General features: G+C 35.8%; 5 protein-coding genes across 6 annotated transcripts in view; 4 read left to right on the top strand and 1 right to left on the bottom strand.

Moving 5' to 3' along the window:
* Positions 1-2,600: 2,600 nt before the first annotated feature.
* Positions 2,601-4,004, bottom strand: LOC108578405. The gene is made up of 7 exons (XM_017941729.1): positions 3,931-4,004; positions 3,697-3,748; positions 3,557-3,603; positions 3,440-3,473; positions 3,181-3,287; positions 2,995-3,107; positions 2,601-2,916 (listed from the first exon to the last, which is right to left on the bottom strand). The coding sequence occupies exons 1-7, from the start codon at positions 3,984-3,986 to the stop codon at positions 2,654-2,656; spliced, it is 672 nt and encodes a 223-aa protein (XP_017797218.1). The 5' UTR covers positions 3,987-4,004; the 3' UTR covers positions 2,601-2,653.
* Positions 4,005-4,450: 446 nt separating this feature from the next.
* Positions 4,451-7,991, top strand: LOC108578340 (bis(5'-adenosyl)-triphosphatase enpp4-like). Its single transcript, XM_017941657.1, has 9 exons — positions 4,451-4,710; positions 4,795-5,024; positions 5,098-5,344; positions 5,421-5,519; positions 5,602-5,965; positions 6,044-6,253; positions 6,333-6,587; positions 6,869-6,977; positions 7,668-7,991. Exons 2-9 carry the CDS (start codon positions 4,912-4,914, stop codon positions 7,741-7,743), a joined length of 1,473 nt encoding a protein of 490 aa, XP_017797146.1. The 5' UTR covers positions 4,451-4,710; positions 4,795-4,911; the 3' UTR covers positions 7,744-7,991.
* A 2,254-nt stretch (positions 7,992-10,245) lies between these two features.
* LOC108578430 (venom serine protease Bi-VSP-like) lies at positions 10,246-16,843 on the top strand. 2 transcript variants are annotated; one of them, XM_017941768.1, is made up of 7 exons: positions 10,246-10,330; positions 11,021-11,106; positions 13,815-14,102; positions 14,514-14,813; positions 15,500-15,601; positions 15,674-15,825; positions 16,067-16,843. In XM_017941768.1, the coding sequence occupies exons 2-7, from the start codon at positions 11,040-11,042 to the stop codon at positions 16,220-16,222; spliced, it is 1,065 nt and encodes a 354-aa protein (XP_017797257.1). In that variant the 5' UTR covers positions 10,246-10,330; positions 11,021-11,039; the 3' UTR covers positions 16,223-16,843. The 2 variants fall into 2 exon arrangements, with proteins under 2 accessions (XP_017797257.1, XP_017797256.1); XM_017941767.1 differs by having other exon boundaries at positions 10,308-10,384; positions 16,067-16,838.
* A 206-nt stretch (positions 16,844-17,049) lies between these two features.
* On the top strand, positions 17,050-20,136 carry LOC108578431 (inorganic pyrophosphatase). The gene is made up of 8 exons (XM_017941769.1): positions 17,050-17,249; positions 17,929-18,164; positions 18,611-18,697; positions 18,769-18,832; positions 18,899-18,961; positions 19,045-19,258; positions 19,338-19,447; positions 19,719-20,136. The coding sequence occupies exons 1-8, from the start codon at positions 17,057-17,059 to the stop codon at positions 19,748-19,750; spliced, it is 999 nt and encodes a 332-aa protein (XP_017797258.1). The 5' UTR covers positions 17,050-17,056; the 3' UTR covers positions 19,751-20,136.
* Positions 20,137-22,430: 2,294 nt separating this feature from the next.
* Positions 22,431-24,191, top strand: part of LOC108577469 (testican-3) — a 216,301-nt gene continuing 214,540 nt past the window's right edge. The window contains exon 1 of the mRNA XM_017940627.1: positions 22,431-22,761. Within this exon, the coding sequence (XP_017796116.1) occupies positions 22,660-22,761 (102 nt within the window). The 5' untranslated portion in view covers positions 22,431-22,659. The remainder of the gene's footprint in view (positions 22,762-24,191) is intronic.

Here is a 24,191-nt window from a genome sequence, read left to right as displayed (position 1 = left end):
TGAAGTGCTCGCATATAGAACGAAGACGCGAATAATCTATCGAATTGAAAGACGCGTACTGTTCGATTTAAAAATCGATTTTATTTCGTGCAATTTATTATGGTTGCGTACAAAATTATATTTGAGTAAATAAGAATTCCGATACAATGATAGTAATTGTATTTAATACGTAAGCAAACGATGCACAGTGTTTACATATTACGAACTCACAATAAAGTGTAAATGGCTGTGCATAAAATATAAACAATATCGTTTCGATTATTAATACTAGGCGGAGATAAATGTATTCTTAAAGCCAACAATGATAAATTTCGTTTACAACTTCAAAACCCGTACAATTTTAAATTATTCTTCTACACGTAAAACATACATAATGCCACCTAATATTTGGAATTGAAAATTACGAACTAATTCTACGATTAAATACACAACAGCCGGTTAATCAAAGTAAAGTTCGGATTACAATTGTAACTTATTTAAAATATTCGTTTCAATATAAGGTAGTAGCCACAAAGAGATTTAATACTGAAAACACTTTTGGTCCCTATTGTTTTGGAACACTTAAAACTTCGGGGGGAAAACTTTTATCGTACAAATTTACCAAATAAACGTTTAACGAATAATGTAAATTTTTTACGAAGATCAACAGAAAACAAACACGAAATGAAAAAAAAGAAACATATTAAAATTTGATACCCTTTGTCAACGCTATTTATAACATTACAATCGTCAAAATATCAATTTTACGCAACTGTCGTATAAATAATATATTCATAATTTTATTTTTGATATAGAAACGTTTTATAACCTTTTCTTTTATCGTTTGAAGCACCTTTTCATTTTTCTCCATACAGAACAATACCTGTTAACCTATTTATTTGCATACTGGACACATTTTATACTTCGTATCAACTTAAGTATCAATACTAAGCCACATACAGTTTGCTCAACTAATATTTCTGTGCGTTCATCATGCAATTTAATATAAACCTTTACAAACTTCACTTTTTATATATATCCAAAGTTCAACTTTAATCTTTTGAAGTTAAATTATGATCAGAGGCAGAACCTATTCAGTGCATAAATAGCCATGGCACTGCATTATTATTATTTCATATCGTCATTACCGTTAACGTTATCACTATCTGTACTATTGCTGCATACGTTTTGATTCGCTCGTGATGCAAATTATTCGCAAACTAATGGTCTTAAATTTAATTACGCAATTGTAAAGCAGCATAAGCCACAAATGCGATGCAATCGAAGTTTGAAACAGCATGTCAGCGATCCTTTGTATCATTTATTTATCTATTGTAAGGCAGCCTACCTCAGTTTAAAATTCATTCATTCATCAATAATCGACAATCTATCTAAAGTTGTAACTTAATTATCTCGTAATAATTTAACTTCGGTAGAAACATGTTTTTGTACACTCACATATGTATCAACACTAACATTATATCATTACCATCTTAACATATCTCTCTCTCTCTCTCCCCCTCACTCTCATTTCGATTTTACAAAGATTCACAGAATTTTATCGTGACTAGACTTATTTAGACTATGTGATAGTCTTTCCCGTATAAAATATGGCTAATTTAAGATATACTAAGCCTTAAATGAAATTTCCTCTGAAAAAAGCTGTTTGTAATTTCACTCGCAAAAAATATATTGCATTGATAGCACCTGATAAATTTTAATCTTAATTTCTGCCTTTAATTCATTTTTTCCTATCTAAGTTAAATAATGAACAGTAAATTTTACAAACGAAAGAATTTATACTGTTTTATGAATGATATGCAATGTTTAACCATTTGAAGCACAATTGGCCATTTATATAATGTATTTCTATACTATTAGCGGGGAGATTCCTTTCTTCTTAAAAACATAAAAACAATGTAGTAGTTTTTATACTGTTTGTATATGCTTCAAAAGGTTAAAGCGGTATGTTATGGCATTTTAGTGACGATGTTTATACGAAAAAAAAAAACAAACAAACGAGATCAATATCGTTCACAGTAAATTAAGGAATGAAAGGTAAAACAGAACATCTTTAATTTACAAGTAAATAAATAACATCAGAACGATAAAATTATAATATAAGATCGAAATTTTTAAAACAGGGTGCACAGATTATTAATAGGAAGAAAGTTATTGTCTCCTGGAAGTTGAGTGAAATCAGAATAAAAATAGACGCTTATACGTATAGTAAAATTAAAAAAATATCAACGTGAAATGTAAAAAAATACATTTAAAAAAATACAAAATATGGTATGTGCGGTAAAATCTTTACCGTGTCATTTTTAAAAACCGAGGACTAAAAGGAATATCTTCTTTATACGTGTAAAGTTTATGTACATATGCATAATATAAAAAATTCCCTTCTATCTGAATCATTGGCATTTTTTTGTGTTAATTATAATAATTAATTCTGCGTTAATTACATTAACTTATACACGTATGTATATATACATATATACCTTGAAACAATATAAATATATCTTCGTATTGTTTCAACAATGCAAATATTGAAACAGTAGAATCTTTTCTTTTCTTTTTTAAAAGTATTTCATATATGTTAATTCCGTTGTGTACCCTTTCTTTGAAATACAAAAATACAAACAATCCTGTTAAATTGTAAATACATTATTTATCAACTAGCATTAGTCCATTCACCTGTTTCTTTTAACGCTCTATGTGTTAATCTTTCTATCTCAGTCAAAAGCTGTTCAGTCTCTAAATCAACACATACCATATCCGCTTCGACCGGATCCCATTCTAAACTATTTGGTGTAGACACCCTAGACCAAGGAGATGCTGTCAAACTAGAGGGTTGGCTATTATTAACCGATGTTTGCGTTATAGAGCCGTCGGTACTTTCAACTTTTTCATCATCCATAATTGGCAGAGGCAACCCTGAATACACATTATTTTTATACATTATATATTTACTCTAAAATACAATATTTTAGAAATCCACAAGACTATCTTTACCTTCATGTTCCCACTCTAGATCTAATGAAGATCCAGGAGTGGAAGAGACACATGCTTGTTGTTTCATTAATGTCCTTGCATCAAGAATTTGAAGTGGAGTATCCAATCCAGAACTAATAAATTATATTATAGTTAGCTACTGTTATGTATAAAATGACTATTGCACAATTTCAATCAGTATTATACCTGGTAGAAGCATTATTCTTAGAGTTTAATCTGGCATATTTATTAGTACCCTTTGACCATGCTCCATCTTCTAACAATTCCAATGTTACAGGAACTCCATGTTTTTTCTACAAATATATTATAAAGGTAGAGGAATTTTTCCTGCTAATGAAGTTGTAATAACTAAATATAATACTTCCAATACAGTAATTTCAACAGCGAAATAGACTTATTATACCAAGTACAGTATATAAAAATTTTGATTGTCTAATCCATTTACCTTGAACCGGTTTAAGGGGAGAAACGATAACAGGCTATCCAGGAAGCATAACAATGAAGCATGTAATTAATACAACAAAAATGAAACACTGCCCTAAAGCTCAATACAATTCCTTACGTTTTTGATCCTCTAGATTGATCTGCATCTCCTTTGTCATCCATAAACTACAAATATATTAATGCTTATTTATATATTATGCTTCAAAGTATTCATATATATCATTAAAGTCACACAGCACAGTGTAAAATTATATATACCTCAACTTGTTCGTCTCCTTGGTAGGACATACTGGTGTGTCTTTGGTAAAACCTTAAATTCAAATATATTCTGAATCAGGGCACAAAGGAAGTGTGGATAAGATTACAAAAAAGATAGAAATATTTATACAAAGTTTCTACTGATGATAAAAAAAGGGCATGAAAGATAATGAATATTAGGTCAGGATTTTTTAAGAAACCTTTCTTATTTTGAGATAAAAGACATATCTCTACCTGTACGACAAGGAGTCTGTAACTTTGGAAATGCAGCGGCCGAAACAGGCCCCCATGACCTGTTAACACACGGCGTATCGCCGTCATCTAACTGATATAAGCGTTCAGACACCGATATTCAATTTCACGTGATACGTGAATGATAATGGGAACAAAAGGTGATTCCTCATAAAGAGATGCAGATGTATTAAACGCGATTCATCTCTCCCAAATACAATGCATTGCGGTTTTCAGCGTCTGTCAGTTGCATACTTGAATGCACTTTTGCTCGCTGCAGTTCTACTTGACACGCTTGCGTCGGAGAACAAGCTCGCCAACATTCGGAACAAAGGAGAGTCCCAAGGGGAAATTGAGTCAATTATTTTTTAACTATCTAAGAGTCGAAACTTAGTTATTATTTTAGACACTTACAGTATGTTTGCCGACACGCAGATAATGAAGTCTACCCAAGGTTCAAACAAATTCATTTTACCGATTATTCCTTATTAAAGCAAACATTCATTTAGTGAAATTGTCACTACAAAAAAGCGGTGGTACGATTTGCATACACAAGAAAAAGTAGTTATCATTACTCTGTAGTTTTATAGTTTATGCGAAATGAGAGAACATTTAGTATTTGGCAAACGGTGGTGGTGAAACGAATTGGCTAACGTTTCCAATTTTTATCATGTAAGAGCACCATCTGGTAATCTGTAATCGGTATTACTTAGTGAAATTTTTAAAAATATAATTAAATCCGTGGCAGTATGTTTGTGTGGAAGATTTGATAGATTGGTTTTTGTAAGTAAAATTTTTTAATTAAAAGAATATATAAGCTAACTGTGGGGATTATCAATAACTGGATATTTTTAACCGTTAATTTAGATCAAAGAAGACTCGTCACTGAGATAATTTTAAAACTATGGAGAAAATACTGCAGTAACTGTTAACTAGACGGGGCAACGTTTTTTCCTAATAAAAAGACCAGTATATACATTCATCATGAATTCTGTAATCATATTTTCTTTAATGCTTGTCATATTGCTTAATGTAAAACATGGGTTGTTCATATCACAACATCCAAAACTACTTGTAGTATCATATGATGCATTCAGGTATCTAACATCTCTGTTGCTTTTTCATTTTAACATATATACATTCTGCATTAAATTCATTTATGCTTTATAGATTTGACTACTTTAGTAGAAACTTGACTCCTTACATGAACAAATTGAAACATGAAGGCACATATGTAGATTATATGATGAACATTTTTGTCACTAAAACATTTCCTAATCATCATACAATGGCTACAGGATTATATGCAGAAACACATGGAGTTGTAGATAGTGAATTTTATGATCCTGATTCAAAAAATATAACAAAGTATTCATCTAATTTATATAGTTATGATAATAGAGTACTTCCTATTTGGGTATGTAAACCATGAATCATTATATATAAGTGAGTATTTTTTATAAAACAATTTTATTTATTTTTATGTACAATAGACTATTAATGAAAAAGGAGGTGCTCAAAGAAGAAGTGGCACAATGATGTGGCCTGGTTGTATTTTTGAATACCAAGGAACTAAACCTACATTTGCACAGGTTCATATTTTTTTATTGATACATTTAACAATGCAAATAGAATAAATAGTTAATGCAAACAATACATTTTTAATTTTATTAGAGTTTCAATGAAACTATTTCTTGGGAAGAGAGAATAGATACTTTAATATCATGGTTTGTTCATCCTATACGTCCAATAAATTTTGGAATACTATACATTGAAGAACCAGATTATCATGGCCATGTTATTGGAATAAAAGGAGCTGAATTTGATGATATTCTTAGAAAATTAGATAATATTACTAGGTATCTACATGAAAAGATAGAGTATCATGGTTTACATGATCTTAATGTTATACATTTGAGTGATCATGGAATGACAACTGTTAAAATAGACAGGATAATAGATCTAACAAAATATATTAACAGTTCTGATTATACATTTGTGGGTACTTCACCAGGATTACACATTTTCCCAAATCCTGGTATGTTGATTCATTGTATAAATGTTTTAATTCTTTTATTGATATGATTAAGTAAAATAAGAAATTTCGGTTTTTTAGGTAAGGAAGAAATTATTTATCAGACATTGAAACAAGCAGCAGAGAAGACAATGACATTCAAAGTTTATAAACGGGAAGAAATTCCCGCGAAATATCATTATAGAAATAATACGCGTGTTGGCCCTATTTTTGTCATTGCTGAAGTTGGATATGCATTTCAAAATCTTCTTGGTACTATAGAAGAGTACAAAAAGAAATACAATATTACAGGTAGCACAAATAACTTCAATTCACTAACTCAAATGAAACAAATTTTAAAAAGATTTGTTTATAAAATATTTATTTTTAGTAAATAGTGATTCAGAATTTGGCCTTCATGGTTATGATAATGAAGCAACAGAAATGCATCCTTTCTTTTTTGCAAATGGTCCTGCATTCTCGCGTAGGTGCAAACTGAATACTTTCAATAATGTAGATTTGTTCCCCTTATTTTGTGAGATACTTGATCTACATTGTCCCAAAGTAAATGGTACTTTATCACATGTAACCCAGTGCCTTAAAAAGCATAAACAGGATATCACAGTGATTGCCTATCGTATGATATGTAAGTAATACTTATGTATACATCAGGGGTGGCCATAGCGCGGCTCTCGCAGGCGAGTGGTGCGAAATATGGTAAACTGAAACTGATCAATGTCCAAAAGTAATTATTTTATTTCATTTTTTGTTACAAGTTCTCATTGTTTGTTTTGTTATCAAAGATAAATAAATGGCTCTTTCAAATATTTCTTCCTGAAATGTGGTTTCCAAAGGTAGTGTAGCTGGCCACCCCAGGTATACATTATCATATTTGCAGTTTTTATTTATTATTCCTTATTTTTTTAGTCGTAGCTAGTACTATTTCTATGACAATGGTTGGAATTATAGGAGCAATAGTAATGTTCTATATGAGGAAACGGCGATTAGAAGCAAAGAATTTGAAATTATTTTATGAGTATTAGTTATAGAGAATATTGTTTTCTAAATCAAGTTTTTATCTTCCGAGATTGCCAAAAGTCGAAATGTAAGCGGCATAATAATAATATAACATTGATATTTTAATTTTTCAGGAGATATTATCCAGTGGATGGATAATATGTAAAAAATACCGAGCAACATATGAAATATATGAATTTTCATATTGCGTTAGATAATAAAATGAATTTAAAAAAAAAGATGGTATAATAATAGCATCATGACGAAGAATATATAAATATAATGTTAATTTCGTTTTTTATAAGTAAAGTCTTATTTTTTCAGACTTCGAAAAATAGTGAAATATTAAAATAAAATTGTAGTCTTTTTAAATAACTAACAAGCTTACTCTCTAATGTACTACTTGTAGAATTAGTTGTAATAACATTATAAGTATTTTTGAATTTGTGCAAGAGCATATGTAATTTTGGACTAGCTTTTATTAGGAAATTATTAATTATAATTTAGTGAAACGTACGTGAAAAATTTTAACAATACAATTAGCTATTCAAATGCAACATGCAGAATAAACGTTTTAGCAAGAATTGAAAGATAAATTTCTCATTTATATGTTTACAAGCAAATCTGTGCAAAAAGAGCTGCTTCCTAATACTTTTGTTGCTTGTAAAGCTAATGCCAAAAATAACCAGATTCGACTTTTTGTTTTTAGAAGGATACTGGAAGAATTGGAAGCACAGTACCATTGGGATGAAAATCACGATATAGAAAGTGCTACTTGCAAGTAAATTTTCAAAAATCTGTTTTCAAATTTTCGATTTCTATTTCACATTATTTAAAGAAAGATTGCCTTATCTCTGTACAAGATAAAACAAAAATTCTGAATCTTAAGTCGACTGGCGATGTTGATAACTTATTTCTCTTTTCAGATTAAACAATTTTCCAGATTTATTCATAATTTCATGCCACGCGAAGAATAATCATTTATATGCGAATAAAGAAAATGTTAAATATAGGAAAACTCTTTTACAATATAGGTGACACATTTTGCATGCTAAACATATTATTTTTGAGCACATATAAATGAGAAAATACTTCTGTGATAAAAGAAAAAGAGAATCGATACCTTCGAATAACTTTATGAATAGTGTATATACACATGTGAACAATCATTGTTAGTTCGTATCTTAAGTATACGGAATTTTTATGAGTTTCCATAAAATACTTCCTGTGCGAACTTTTTATTCTTTTAAATTATACAATGCGACGTTTATTACAATAAACATGTATTAAATATTTAAATATAGAAAATAAAGAATTGCCTTCTTGCTTGCATTAATATTGAAAGTACAAGTGGAAATCGAGAAATGTTATGCACGAACGATGTATTTAATAAAAATCATAGGAAACTAATCAGTATATATAGTATTATTTTAGAGACTAGAATATCAAATAATGTATCCTGCATATTCTACCGCAGGATATTTTACAAAATTTGTTCTGCAGACCAAATGTATTTATTATTATGCACTAATTGTATAACAGTTCATATGTAAATACATCAATTGTAAATAAATTACATTAATACAAAATTTATACGATCTTTTTATTTGATAAAACATAACAAGTTCTAAGCTCTCTTAGACTTGATTATTAAAATAACGTGACAAGTTTAACAAGTGATATCATCATTGGTCACCGCTATCTGACCTAACACGTGTTAATAACTAATGCCGAAATGTTTACTGATACGTAATCCATTGATAAAGTGAAATATTACGTTAGAGAAAAAAACCCCTGTTACTCTATTAGACATACTGATATTTTCTGAAGAAATTACGCGGTTCAGAACAGCAAGGAAACATTTAAAAAAGGAACGAAACAAAAGAAAGAAACTTTTATCGTACATATAATAAATTATACCACTTGTTATACTTTAAGTACTGAATTTCTAGTAATCTAATCGTAATTTTGGAATATCGGAACGGCAATAATTCACTGTTAATTATAATGTACTGCGCGTATAATAAGAATTCGTGTCTATAGTTATTATCGATCGAAATTTTTCGATCGAGGTTGAGGTCGAACGCACGTTGCATTCTTCAACATCGATCTACGCTATAATTAGAATCACGTATAACTATTTCCATTGATGCGGTAACAGTCATGTATGGTGATTAACTTGCAAGAAAAGATCAATCATAAGTTGCAGAAGTATCGGTAACAAGGTAATCAATCATCGAAAAGATGTAACAAAAAAATAAAGAAAAGGAAATTCTACAAATTTCATATAATCGAAATTGCAACTTTACATATTTCAATTTTAATCGCTTTACGAACCATACGATCAACCACGATTTACAAATTTTTTTTTCTAAGTTCCACCATTTTTAAATACGTCTATTTTTGAACGTGATTTTTCTATCGACGTAATTACACGTTTTCACGTTAAGCAATCCGGAACTTCAGCGAACTGAGCACAATTACCTGCTACACTTTACAACGATCCACATAATGGACGGGAAATATTTAATAACTTTATCGGCCTTGCGTACGAATCGCCATGGAAAGATTCGAACTGTTCGGGAAATACCGCAAAAATCTGCCGATCTACCTATTTGTAGAATTGCGTGGCGTAATTACACATTTATCATTTATTTCCATGAATTCAATGTCACAATTAATTGACCAGAACTCGCTCGAGATCGCTTATTCGAGGTTAAAGGCGTTGAAATCTCCGCGTACGAAATGCGCGTAAAATCCAAACATAGTCATTATAGTACGACTTTTGCCACGATATACCAGATTTATCTAACGAAAAATTCTACAAAATATACCAGTATGATTCACTCACTTTTTCCAGTATAATTTTAACGACAACTGTATTGTTAATAATGTACAATATCATCTACGAAACTGGACACCGCCATTCATCGTTTCACTGGACGTTATTTTACTCCAACAAAGAACAGCGTTCGACTATTTTCTTAGAATGAAAAACCACGTTTCTTCAGGTTTATGAAAATAGTCGATGCAAATCGTCGCCGTGTGTCATGCTGTGTATACCCTTCTTATTCAGCATTTACATATGGAAATTCTACGTGTGATGTTTTTGATAAATAACACGATAGAATAATCGCTAAAATAGTAGTCGGCGAGGAGGGAAGGGAATCCTATGAAAATCATCGAGGGAAATTACGATTGTGTGTGGCTACTGGAAGGGACATTACGTGCAAGAAGCTGGATAAGGAAGAAGGGGGATAAACTAGGTATCAATCTCTCGATAGCGTACATCCACAAGCTGTTGACACATGATACGAATCGTCGCGCGTGCGTCAGACATCACTCCTGAGGATTTGTAAAATTTTCTTAAAAGTAAGCACCGTGAATGCGTGTCTCTCAGTCAGTCATCAAGCGTGCTGGAAGAAGGTTCGTGAATGTTAACTGTGATTAGCTTTCGAGTACTTGTATGCGTAAAAAACTGGTCATTCGTAAAATCAACCAAAGTTTCAGGAATAACGTAAACTGATCAAATGTTTTTTTCAATCAACTTTTATGTGATGTCTATCGAGAGAACGTTTCGTCTTCCGTTGTACTTGTTTCTATTATCTCGTATATTTTGGACAAAAACTGCTTCGAAATGTCGGAAAGAAAATTTCCTTGTGCTTCGTTTTAACCCTTGATTTGCATACTTTTTTTGTAATATCAGTAGGATACTAATTTTCGTTACCGTATCGCAAGATAAGTGCAGATATCGAGCTTTAACTTCATCAAACGTGATTGAAACCGTTAAATTTCGTCAAACACGCACTAAACTAGATCCCTGAAATTTTTTCGTATTTCGGCGAATCTGTGCAGAAATTTGTACACATTTTAAATTTATAAAAATCGCGCTAAATCTGAAAGATTGTACTGTGACATTTAATAACGAAAAAAAAAAAAAAAAAGAGAGAACAGTGTGTTATGTCAGAGTTAATTCCATTGAAATCGTAAAAATTGATCGAGAGAGCTGATTCGCAGTCTTTTAAAATTTTTCAATTCGCCAAGATTTTTTTCCAATTTCAGACCAAAGACGAGGTTCAGGATGCTGTTTACATGTTTGGCGTTAATTGCTGTGCTCCATCCAGCGGTTCACGTGGTGCACGCTCAAGGTTTGTGCTTGAAATTGTCTTTCTCTTGCTCGTGCATGCGCTTCAAATTCCATCGCGGTCTCGTCACTGCAGCCTTCGTACACTTTCGAATTGGAAAATCCAAACCTTCGGTAATTACCGATAAAAGAATAAAGAAAACAAAAAAATCTGAAAATTTACGCGGTGACGAACGCAAAAAATTCCGAATCTTTTTTTTCCATTTTTCACGGTCGTAACGCCCGAAGCAGCACGCGTCACGACGTTTAATGGTCTGCAAAATTCGATTTAACTGCACACCGCTGCTACTGCGTTGCCTCGCGCGATGGAAAATGTTTTCTTAAAAGTCGCCGGGAAGCGTGCGCGATAATACACGTTGTAGTGTTTCAACGTTGCATAATATCAGCTATAACATCGTCGACGTAAAAACTAGCAACGCGAAGAAAGTGTCTTTGATCGACGAACTCTACGATACCTCCGACGACATCCTTCGTCGATCTTAACGATCCTTGGAGCTACATTCTTTTTTCCTCATGTGTCATCTCAAATTTTCCTCGCATTAACTGTTTCACCGAGTGGAACAACCGCGAGGGGGAATCCTCTGGTACAGTGGTCAGCTTTTAAACTAGAAAGTTGAGCAATCGGTGACGTGTGATCGTCTGAATACGACCAAGGTCCGAACCTTCGAACTGTGAGAGAGAAATACATAGCGGAGGTCAAGGAGATGTAACGTTGGAATTGCCACGTTTCGCTATAATCCGAACGATCATCCAGTTCCAGTGTATTGAGATGGAAAGTCGATTACAGATAGAGAGAGAGAGAGAGAGTGATCGGTTGAAATAAAGCTAAATGAACTGCGTAGTTACATTGTCGAATGTGATATACGCGTGTATGCACGGTACTTCCTTAATATTGTATCGAACTTGGCTAATTTACTTTAACGAAGTTTTAACGATCTATAATTACCAACTTAAGCCTTGAAGAAGAGTGCTACAGAACTCGAACTCAATTATGTCATATCGGCGGAGACCAATTATCCAACTCGTTATTAGGCACATTATGCAACAGTTTCTTTTTACCTCATCTTGCAATTAACTCGTTCGATTCTATAACGCGTCCTCTTTGTGATATTCTAAGCGAGACAAATTGACGAAGACTGCTCGATTAAGACGTTACGATGGCGATTTCGTTTATGGTAGTGGAATACTCAGATCGTAATTTTACGAACTTCCTAAATGTACTATGGTACATTTGTCTGTAGATTACCGTTGTTTATCTAGAGACTCTAACGTTACTCTCGCGTATTTATGTTGTAGAAGTTTGCTCGTTAGCTTACAATCAGAGGATTTCAGGCGATACGAATGTGAAGTCTGTTAAGAGAGAATTTACGACGATATTCACACGATATTTTCCTTCGATATGAATAATTATCGATCACGGGAGCCGTCGATTGAATACACGTACACCATTACGTGTGCACACCTCGTTCCCTGAAATTCTGCTCGGATGCATCAGTCCGCGAATGCTAATTTCAAATTTGATCAGGAATCAACAATTCAGCCTGTACCTTGCACGCGAAATTGCGCAATGAAACCCCGCGTAAAAGACAAATATATATCTTTCGCGATAATTTTCTGAGAAATCAGACGCCGGTAATATCGAGCGATGCTTGAAAATGAACATTCGCATCTTGCTTAACATTCGAGGCATGGAAATCTGACATGTTGCATCGAGGATCGATGAATAATTCCGTCCAAATCAGTTTTCAAGACTGTCGAACCTATCTACGATGCAGAGAGCGTTCATTGATTAAGCGGTTTCTACTTAGACTCCGAAGTTTCAATATTTACCAGGCTCAGGATGTGTCGCTAATTTAATTACGCCTGGAATATTCCGAAAAGATGCCTCATCCTTCGTGAAGTAATTGCGCTTTCGTATTGTCGGCGTAGTAGTAAGCGATTTTTAGTAGTTTCTCGCGAAAAGAATCTGAACTTCTTCATGGATACGACAAGAATTGGAAGAGTTACGAAAACTATACCTACACTACCGGCCAAAAATTTGGAATCACCTGCCAATTTACATCAATATCGAATCCGCTACTAATCCATTATTGATCTGAAATTGATGTTGTGGAGATCAATAGCACTTTACCTCGTTTCAATTGATTTGAATGATAACAAATTCGTTAAAAAATTATTATAAATGATAACTTTTTTTTTTAAGAATTTTGCTGCAACTTGCAATGCATAGTGATTCCAAACATTCGACCGGCAGTGTATTCTATGGAATTTTCATTAACGAAAGTATGACACGTTCATAGTTCACTGTTTATCCCAAGAAAATTGAATAGTAATTAAATCTTCTGTATCTGTAACAACCACTGACGATTTAAAAGAAAATCATCGAAACTTCGTCTATCTTAACTGCAAAGTTTACGCAACTAACGTAAGATTTCCTGACTTCTCTGCGCCGCCATGCTATTCACGCGTGACTGATGCTTCCCTTGCCTAAGAAACGTATTTTCCCAATGTAGTCTAATAATTAGCCTAAACGGTTAAACCGTGACAATCGAATTTCAATTGACCATATTGCCTTACCTTTTTGTCCTAGTATTCGTAAAAAAAAAATGATTAATTACCGTTCTGAAATTCGAAACGAAGCGCCGCGGATTACACGCTTGATGCAATTGATAAAAATGAACTTGGATAATGAAAAAGATGGAAAAATTTCAGGTCAGTCGTGCACCACGCCGAATCAACAGCCAGGCGTGTGCATCAACATCAAAGTCTGCGAGCCCCTGAAGAACCTTTTGCAAACGCAAGGTCTAGCTGCCGGTGATTTTCTAAGGCAATCGTTGTGCTCGTACGTGAACCGCGAGGCGATCGTTTGCTGCCCTGGGGATCAAGGGAGAGACAGCAAAAAAGTGAAGGAACATTCCTACGGACCGTTGTATCCTCCACAATGTGGTTTCAGCAACAGCAGCCACACAAAGGTGGTCGGTGGCGTGCCAGCAGAGCTCGGTATTTAAGCGCCATTACTTTTACTTCATTTGTACATTTACGAAATAACACAGAAAGAGAGAGAGAGCAGATAGTCACGACGAAGAAAGAGTGAAATTAAACGAGGGATTAAGTTGTTGAATCAGGTGTGGTAAAAGCAATGGTAATTGATAAAGTGCAAGAATAAGGATATTTTGACGAAGATACGAGGTGTCTCGTTTGTAACGATCCTCTAAATTGAAAGCAAGGTATCCTGATAAAAAGTCCTTCTAGCTTTTCTTGAAGGGAACTTTCTTTTATAATATCATAAACTCCCCTAATCATGGGAGATGAAGTTACTTATGACAGTGAAGCATTCTTAGGAAAGCATTTCATTCAGGATACGCTTCTTTAAATTACCATAGTTATTCACGATATCTGTCATATTTTCAGGTGCATGGCCCTGGATCGCCGCTCTAGGGTTCCGCAACAACGCAAACCCTTCGCAGCCGTTATGGCTATGCGGTGGTTCCCTGATATCCGCCAGACACGTTCTAACAGCCGCGCATTGCGCAGTTCGCAAGGATTTGTACGTGGTTCGTATCGGTGATTTACTTTTGCGAGACGACAACGACGGAGCACATCCGGTGCAACTCGAAATCGAAAGCAAGATACTCCATCCTCAATACCGTGCCTCTGAATTTGTGAACGATATCGCTGTGCTTAGATTGGTCGAGGATGTGCCACTTTCAGGTAAATCTTCGTTTAACGAATCCAATCAACTACAGTAAATTCTCTACAAGTGTCAGTCAGTTTGGATTCTACAAGTGTCAGTATAGATGGTCCTACGCCTAGGTCTGCGTCATTGCTGCGCCTATGTTATCTCGCTCATTCATAATAGAAAAATATAATTTCTTTAATTTTACTTTTTTTCATCTGAAATATTTTTTAACATGTCGGTGAGATTTTTCTGATGAAAATGATATCAAACACGACATAATTCGAACAACATTTACTTATTAACACGTTCACTGTCTGGCGTGACAATATGTTAAGAAAAATTTCGGGATAAAAAAACGTAAAATTAAAAAAGTTGGTATTTAAATCGCTTGGTTGTCTCGACTCACGTATCATCCTTATCTTTTATTCGCTGTCCTTGTCTACGTTCGGCAAACTACAAAGGCGGGCGCGAGGCTCGAAAACGTAGTCCCTGACTCTACAAGTGTCAGGTTTAGCTTCCTTGCGGACTGACACTTGTGGAGAATTTACTGTACCTATTTTATTTCCCCGTTTAATGCAAATTAACGACAGCTACGATCGGTTATCAAGAACTGGAAGAACGTCAAGGATAAATGGAATCACGTTCAACAACAACTCTGATTCGTTCAATTTATCTTTTACACGTTTCGTTAACGTTATACGATTCGCTCATTTTTCAGATTACGTGTATCCGATTTGTCTACCTGTGGAGGATAACCTTCGAAACAACGATTTCTACCGGTATTTCCCCTTCCTTGCCGGGTGGGGATCGGTTGGATTCAGTGAGTACACTCATTCCGGTACTTAGAATCTCGTAGACGTCTATTCTATCTATTTTTTGTTTCATTTCACAGGAGAACGTGCTAGCGACGCTCTCCTAGAAATTCAAGTACCTGTAGTCAGCACTGATTCCTGCAAACGAGCTTATTCCGCGTTCGCAAATTCGGTCATCGACCATCGAATATTATGCGCTGGATACGGACGTGGTGGCAAAGATGCCTGTCAGGTGAATAAATTACGGATTCGCTATAAATAACGCGGTGATCGAGGAAACGTCACGATTGGACTTGATCAAACAAATCTTTATCAATCGACAAACTTCTCTCGATATCTGTCCTAATATTTGCGACACTCGAGATTTTTATTTCCTTTTCTGTTTTTTTTTTTTATTTTGTATTTGAACAATTTTTATCGCATTAAGTGAATTGCCATTTTTTTTGTTTTCTCATTTTTTATTATCGTTTCAGGGTGACAGCGGAGGACCGTTGATGTTACCAAAGGCATCGACGTTCTATCAAATTGGTGTGGTGTCCTACGGTTACAGATGCGCCGAACCAGGATATCCTGGTGTCTACACCAGAGTCACCGAGTTCCTCGATTTCATTATCTCGTCGTTGCAATAACGCGATACAGAGAGTGGCTTTCCACCAGTACACACGCTTTTCATGTACCACGTGGAAAATATGTCGAAGTCCGTTTGTCGTTCAGACAAGAGGGCGGAACTCTAATTTCCAGTATTTTCTATACCACGCTATATACGGGTTTTAAAAAGGCACGCTTCGAACTTGCAACGTTTTGTACAGAGAAAAGGATGAACAAAGAATACTCTTGATATAACCTTTCTTCTTGTCTCTTTCCTTCAATGTGAATTGTAAGAAATTCTCTTGAAATTTGATTTTTCCAAGTATCGAGGGGATTAGTTAGCTATTCTCTTCAGAACACATACACCATGTACAAAGTTCTCAAGTACTTCGCCGCGTTTTATAAAATAGAGAAGTTGCCGGAAGTTTGGCAACATAGGGCGCATAAAGTACAAGATAAGACTCACATCTTTCGAAACTATCTTTTATTCATCGAGAAGTTTCCCTCTATACCGTTGAATCGTTTCAATTTCTCTCTCTCTCTCTCTCTCTCCTATTTTCCTGTTTTCAGTTGCAAATTCACATTGGCTCTATCTTTAGTTGCAATTGTACACTTGACGGCAAAACAAATGAAATACCACGTTGAAGGAAAAAGATAGAAGAACGGTCGATATACAACTTGTTATGTCTAACTAAATAAAAAACGCTTTTGTGTTAAATCCAATTGTGTGGCTTATTGCGTACGCAGAATCGTACAGCATTATCGTAAATTACCTTGAACGAGACATAGAGGAGTCGATAACAGGCTATCGCAACTTTATTTCTTGGCGCGTTACACGGAAATGTTAGTATATCTGGGCACCGTCAGATGTCAGGATGTCGGTGATAACGTCGCACGTGTTACGTTGCCGAGGTTTAAATAAGTTGGCTATTCCGCTTAGATTAGCTGCGACCGGTGTTCTCGTTAGTCCTCGTCTGTCTCCCGTGTTTAAGTATTACGTGAGAAATATGTCGTACGCGACCGTTGAAAAGGGTGCACTGAACAGCACTGATTATAAAATTTATTTCAGTAAGTATTACGACGACATAACCTTAAAGCGCATCACCTTCGCGCTATTGAATTTATCCAAAGGTCAGGTCAGCACGTCATCCCGTCACGCTTTATTACAATTTCCAAGTGTATTATTATGCAGTCGTGTGTTTTTCGTAACGTGATTCTGTGCACTTTGTATCACTTTGACGTTACACAAGAACTGATGTTAGATTTTTTTCCCTCGTTGAGTCGCTCAATCCGCATTTCTTCCGAAGATTTTTACGCGCATTTTTCTTTTTTTTTTTTTTTTTGCACTATAATGTATGAAAATGTTTGAATTCCTTCGCATTTCTGCCGATTCTTAATCGTTCGAGTTGTTATCTTCTGGAAGGAACGAGTTCAGAATTGTGTCAGCATGACATTTGATTTTGGTGAAAGGATTTGAACATTCTTTACTCTAAAAAAAAAACTTGGCCTTCTATTTCTCACATATGTTTAGAACTCGCTGCTACTTTTCGCTAGCGTTTCCTTCAGTTTCGATCGATATTTTAATCGTCGAAGTTTTTTTTTGAAAACACTTAATGAATTTTTTATAATTTTTTAACGATCATCACTTAAAATTTCAAAAATTTTAAAATATTACGTGCTACACTTTTGCATATGGGAAATTAGTTTTATGGAGGAATATGTTCCTCATACAAGCTACATTTTATAGGAGATAATACTGGCCCAATTTCTCCTATGCATGACATTCCACTTTATGCTGATGAAGCTAATAAAACAGTGAACATGGTTGTTGAGATCCCAAGATGGACAAATGCAAAGATGGAGATTAACCTTAAGGAGACATTGAATCCTATTAAGCAGGATGTCAAAAAGGGCAAACTGAGATATGTTGCCAATTGCTTCCCTCATCATGGCTATATATGGAATTATGGTGCACTGCCACAGGTATTTTTAACCACTTGACAAAACAATAGGTAGAGCATTGCATTATCAGTGCAAAAAATTGGAACACAAAGGAACTTGTAATTACATTGTGATAATAGGTGATGATGTACTTTTTCCTTTATGACATCATTTAATTCTTATAGAATGACATCATCAATTTTATTAGTAATAATTCACCGAAGGAAATAGTGTTTAAATGATAGAGACATTTTTCTATCCATGAATATTCCATTGAAATGTACATATGAACAATGCCTTATCACTTCTTATGTAAAGTCTTTCTTAGTTCAAGGGTATCATTTGTTATCTGTGTCTAACTATGTCTGTTACTCAAAGCTTAGATCCTTTTCATTTCTTCCTCTATGTTCAAATATTTTCTGAATAAATACTTGAAATATGTTGTAACATAAAATGTTTATGCATATTATTTTTTTTTCTATAAATAGACATGGGAAAATCCAGAAGTGCTAGATGAAGCTACTGGATGCAAAGGAGACAATGACCCCATTGATGTCCTTGAGATAGGATACAGAGTAAGAAATTCTTCTTCTAAATGAACCAGTAATAAATATTAGTTCATACTCAATGAAATATTCATTATTAGGTTGCAAAAAGGGGAGAAGTCTTGAAAGTGAAAGTGTTGGGTGCTGTTGCACTTATTGATGAAGGTGTGTATGCCTGAATGAATAAAGATCGTTTCTTTGAATATTTGATCTTATCTTTGATTATTTCAGGTGAAACTGATTGGAAGATCATCTGTATTGATGTCAATGATCCTTTGGCAGAACAAATGAATGGTAGAATTCATCTTCTACAGCTTATAACAATATTGAATGAATTTTTTTTTTTTCAATTTGAGAAATTTTTTCTAATATTACAGATGTATCTGATATTGAGAAGCAGTATCCAGGTTTAATGAAGGCTACCATTGAGTGGTTCAAGATTTACAAAATTCCGGACGGTAAACCGGAGAATCAGTTTGCGTTTAACGGGGAAGCAAAGTCAAGGGATTTTGCCTTACATATAGTGGAGGAAGTACATCAACACTGGCAGAATCTTGTTAAAAGAGAAGCTCCCGCTGGTGGAATTGCATGGTTCGCATATTTCATTTGGAAAAAAAAAAAAAAAAAAAAAACTATTCGAACTGTATCGTAAAAACTGATATGTTTACAGCACTAATACAACTGTAGTAGGCAGTCCCTTTAAAATTACTTCAGAAGCTGCTGAAGAAATATTGGAAAAGGCTCCAAATACACTGGAGCCTCAAGCAGTGGATCCAATTGGTAAGTAAAAATTGTAAAAATACCGCGAAAAAAAAAATTTGAATATTTACTTAATTGTAAGGTAAGATTTGATTGACATATTGATATGATTCACTTTCAGTCAATAAATATCACTTCGTTGAACCACTCCAACACAAATTATAAATGTACTCAAGATATAAATCCTCAAAAAGCTTTACCTTTCTCGTACCTGTCGTACGGCTTTATTGTTATATGTATTGTATACGTTCTCATAAAATAATCGTTATTAAAACCTGATATTTGATTTCAGTCGATAAATGGCACTATGTGCATCTTAAGTGAGAGTAAAGGGGGTATTCTCACATCAATAGATCTGTTGATGTCTGCACACACATGCTTGTTTTGATGGCACATAACGGAATACCATGTATTACTCCCACAACTTACTTTACAATAAGTTTTGATACATTTAATAGTTATAGATAGTATTTAAGTATTAGAATATGTGCTTGCAGTACCGAAACAAGCAACATCCATGTATCTTATTTATTTTAGTATACTTGTAATTATTCAATTGGAACGAATGTACAAAGTTTTCTCAATATGATTGAACAACCTATTAAAACATTCTTGTTACTGTACTGTACGTGCATAATTATAATGGGCACTAGGAACTGAATATACTCATGTTAAAGGTTGTGATACAACTTTCCATAGGTATCCAGGCATAGGGCATACTAGATGAAAGTAAACTTACTTTTTCTCCAGTATTTGTTATATTGCAGATATTATGTAATACAATAAATCAGTTTGCGACTTAACCTTTCTCGTTGGAAGCCTTAAATTCTCCATCCCTATTCCCTGCTCTTAAAATTTTCATATTCGAAAGGTGGTGTAATAACGTAAAAGAGATATAATCACGAAAAATAATAACAGCAAAATTTCGAAAAGATTGATGACCGAAGAGAAACTTTAAACTAGATTAGCGGTATACATAATACTAGCACGAGGACCGGCTTAATTGTAAAGAGGAGATCGTTTATACTTCGTGATCGCGTCGAAGGTGCGTGCTTAGCTACTACATTCCACAGGAAGTGGTCTCTGAGGAGACATTCGTGTCTGCTTTCGTAGTGTGCTTAAACATACGAGCCACGAGGCGTATACATCGTACTGCAGGACACACATCTAACCGGACCAGGGAGACGAATCGGCCCTTTGGTACGATAAATTTCGTGCAAGTTCTGATATACGAGAAAGAAAACGAACCATGGAAAAAATATAAAAAGTGACTTCAAAATAAATTTTCAACAACTACGTTGAAAATTTTCTAAAATTTTCTATAGCAAAAAATATAAAACCAACAGAATGTTATTAATTTTTGATAAGACGCATAAACAAGATTTTTTCTTTGTCAATTCGTGGTTAACCTGTCAGATCACGAGGTAGTCGCAAAGCTGAACGAATAGTCTAACAAATATGAAGCATAAACTACCTATTTGCGTCAGCTTAGTAACCTTTCCTCTTTTGTCTTTCCCAGTGATGCGATCTATTTCGCAGAGGAAATGTCTGCGCGACGTTGTCTTCCTGGTTTCTACTCCCACGGGAAGTGTCCGCGCACTTCCACCCGAGGAAAATAGCTGGATAGCATGGGGAAGGGGGTTAAGATACAGTGCAAGTTGCGCGGTAAGAAAATAGTAAGACAAATTGCCACACGACAACTTTCCACTCGAAATACAGGCCTGCTTTTATGTCTCTAAGTACCTTCGAAGGAAGGTACGAAACTTAAAGGAATGGTAGAAAGTATATATGTATGTACCTTTGCTCGCTTCTATCTTGGTACTACTAAAATCTTCAACATAACTCCTGAAAGTATAGCACCATAATGTACAAACACACACCGTCTCTATTACTCGAGGATCTTTGCCAAGGTTAGGTCGCGATAACACTAACTTTTCTTTAAAAGCTCGATAACTCGCTTAGGCATTCGTCACGAGATATTTTCGCGTCAGAAATGCCCGCAACTTTTTCGACTATCATCCCCACCCCGTCGACCTTTCCCGCCATTTTTCGCATCAATTCAAAAGGCAAGCGGCAGTCATTTACGTCTCATCAACGTGCTCTTAAATAACCATTACCGTCTAAATCCTTTTCGTAATTGTTTACAACAGCTAATTTAACGCCATTAACCCAGAAAATAGTGGAACGGCCAGATTCATTTCCAGCCGGATCATTTATCACGGAACCTCTAATCCCAGACCCGAGCTGCAAGGAGCGAAAAAAAATTGTGCACCTAACTTCACGTCATTTCATGGAATTTTCTAAATCCTATTCACTATATCTTGTTATACCTATGTTTCTTAGCAGCGCGATAAAATTCCACAGATTTTTAATTAATCGTAGTTTCACATACCTACTCCTTCGATACACATTGAAACGTCATCGAACGTAATGAAATATCCTATAAAGGGGGCTACGCATCAACAGTTCGTGACTGCTTTAGAATCATCCGTCAAAGTCCCTTAATTCGACATGGACTCCAGAAGAAAGTACATGACAGAGAAAGAAAGAACGGAGGGACAGAGAGAGAGAGAGAGAGAGAGAGAAGAAAATGGTATCGAAGAAAAAAAAAGAATCTTGCCAGGTCGGTCCGCTTTCTGGACGAGTATCCGGTGCGAGACTGGATTCCTCTTGTCGGTGCCCTCCTGCCGAATTCCCCGCGCCCTTTTTTTCTCTCTCGTCAACTCACTGGCAACACCGGCTAGGTGAACCGAGAGCAGGTGGAGGTATTGACTGGCGCAGTGTAGCACGCGCTCGCGCGAATCTTGCTACCAGAGAGACTCGTCGAGGCAGACGTAACCCGTAGAAAAGGAACAGAGAGAGAAGGGTAGTCAGCTTATATAGGTGACCGCCCGCGGCCCCCAGCGTCCCTCCTCCTCATTCGCCGGAATCCGACCAATGAGCGGCCATGCGTCTGTGGTAGTGCGGCGTCGCCTCGGCTCGGCTCGCGCAGTCACAACTCGTTCGACCGTCGAGCTGAACGCTTCCGCTTCACGGGATACGGGAAACACGAACGTGTCGAACGTTTACGTGCGCGCCTTTTCACCGCTGTCATCCGTCGCCGGAGAGATTCTTTGTTCGTTATCGGTCGTGGTCAAATTGAGTCGCGGTGCACGTGTCTGCGGAGTTCTGCGCGGCCTCTCGTCTCGTTAGTTCACGGTGGAGGACGGTGCTCTCCCGCGGGAATAAGAGCCATGCGATTTTCGTGGGTGTTCGTGGCCACGGTGTTCCTGGTTCTGGTCACCGGGGCGAGGTGCAAGAGGAAATTCGACGGGGATTTCGAGTTCGCCGAAGAGGTGAGTCGTTTTGTTTCGTTCACAATCACACGACGTTTCTGGCACGCCTTTGTCAATCGTTATTCGATGTCCGATCACCATTGACTACAGTTAATGTTGTGTCACGACGCATTTTCGAGCAAGTGAAACTGCGATATGCGCGTGATGATCCGTCGTACGTTAAAAAGCGCCGGTGTTCGCTCTTCTTTCCGTGTAATGAACCGGAAAGGGGAAAAAAGCACAGTCGCGAATCGGTTTCTTTGAATCCGCGTTACGTGCTGTTTACACGGAACACTTTGTTCGAATCGTGGAATTCTACTTGACGCGGTAAAACGATTCTCCATTGGAACGCGTCGATTGGCTGTCAGCCGTTTATCGATAGGACGAAGATCGACTACAGTCGCCTGTTCTACGGTGGTTATGTTTTTCGCGAAGTTAGTCGCAAGATGTAACGGCATATTCGAAAAATTCGATCATATTTACCACGTTCGTGTTGTCAAGGATACCGATCCAGGTAAAACGAGCCACGAAGGTTGAGTGCATCGTAAAAACGTCTCTGGATAAAATAATACGTTGTTTTTGTCTTCATCTCGGGGATTTTGGTCTGTATTATGGTTCTTTTCAAACTTGTTACCGAATGCGTCTGGAACCGTTTCATTTTTCCGAGTGGTTCGTGAGAATGAATATACACGTAGCGTCGAAGATTCGAGTAAGGTAAATTATCTCAATTTTTGTTAATAAACGGGAACGTAATTGGCGGTGACCTTTCTTTAAAAGCGTCCATAAAATACACGTTTATGGCCGCGGTTCATTAGGTAGCCGGGCAGCACGCAATGCAGGCACTTTTACTTTCACGTAACTGGATCGCTGCTCTAATGCAAGTTATCGGGTGCAATTGTTTATTTTCTCCGGGACGATGGCGTGTTCACTTTCTATACGTTCGATCTCGCCTAGGTAAACACCGTGATCGAAAATAATTATGACGCACGCATATAAGCTTGTTTGGTGCGTATGTGCGTATGCACGTACACCTTGCGGTACATGTATCGCGATTCCATGGTGCGTGCATTATATGCTTTAGAGTGCATGTAAATTTTAGAGTACAGCTAGCGCGAGGTACGCTTTCGACTGCAATGCGGGCAGTCAAGCTACAAAGGCAACAAAAAGGAAGCTCGTGTAAACTAAGCTCTCGTTAAGTCTTCTTCCGTTTCACGTGAAAATAATTACAACATTACAGCACGGTGCTTAACCTCTACTTATAGTGGAATTATTTATACCGGATAACCTCAAAGAATGTACGTACGTATTTATATAAAACTATTTTTCGCTTTCACCCTTGAGTACCACCCACGCACTGTGGAACATTCCATGCAGGGTGTATCTTTATCGACTAAACTCACGTTACGAGTGAATTTAGAACGCCATATTTGATTTTTCTTCACGTTCGAACA

This window comes from Habropoda laboriosa, unplaced genomic scaffold (genome assembly GCF_001263275.1).
Source record: "Habropoda laboriosa isolate 0110345459 unplaced genomic scaffold, ASM126327v1 scaffold5, whole genome shotgun sequence".
NCBI lineage: Eukaryota > Metazoa > Arthropoda > Insecta > Hymenoptera > Apidae > Habropoda > Habropoda laboriosa.
Note: the sequence above shows the minus strand (reverse complement) of the source record. Positions and strands in the feature narration are given on the sequence as shown.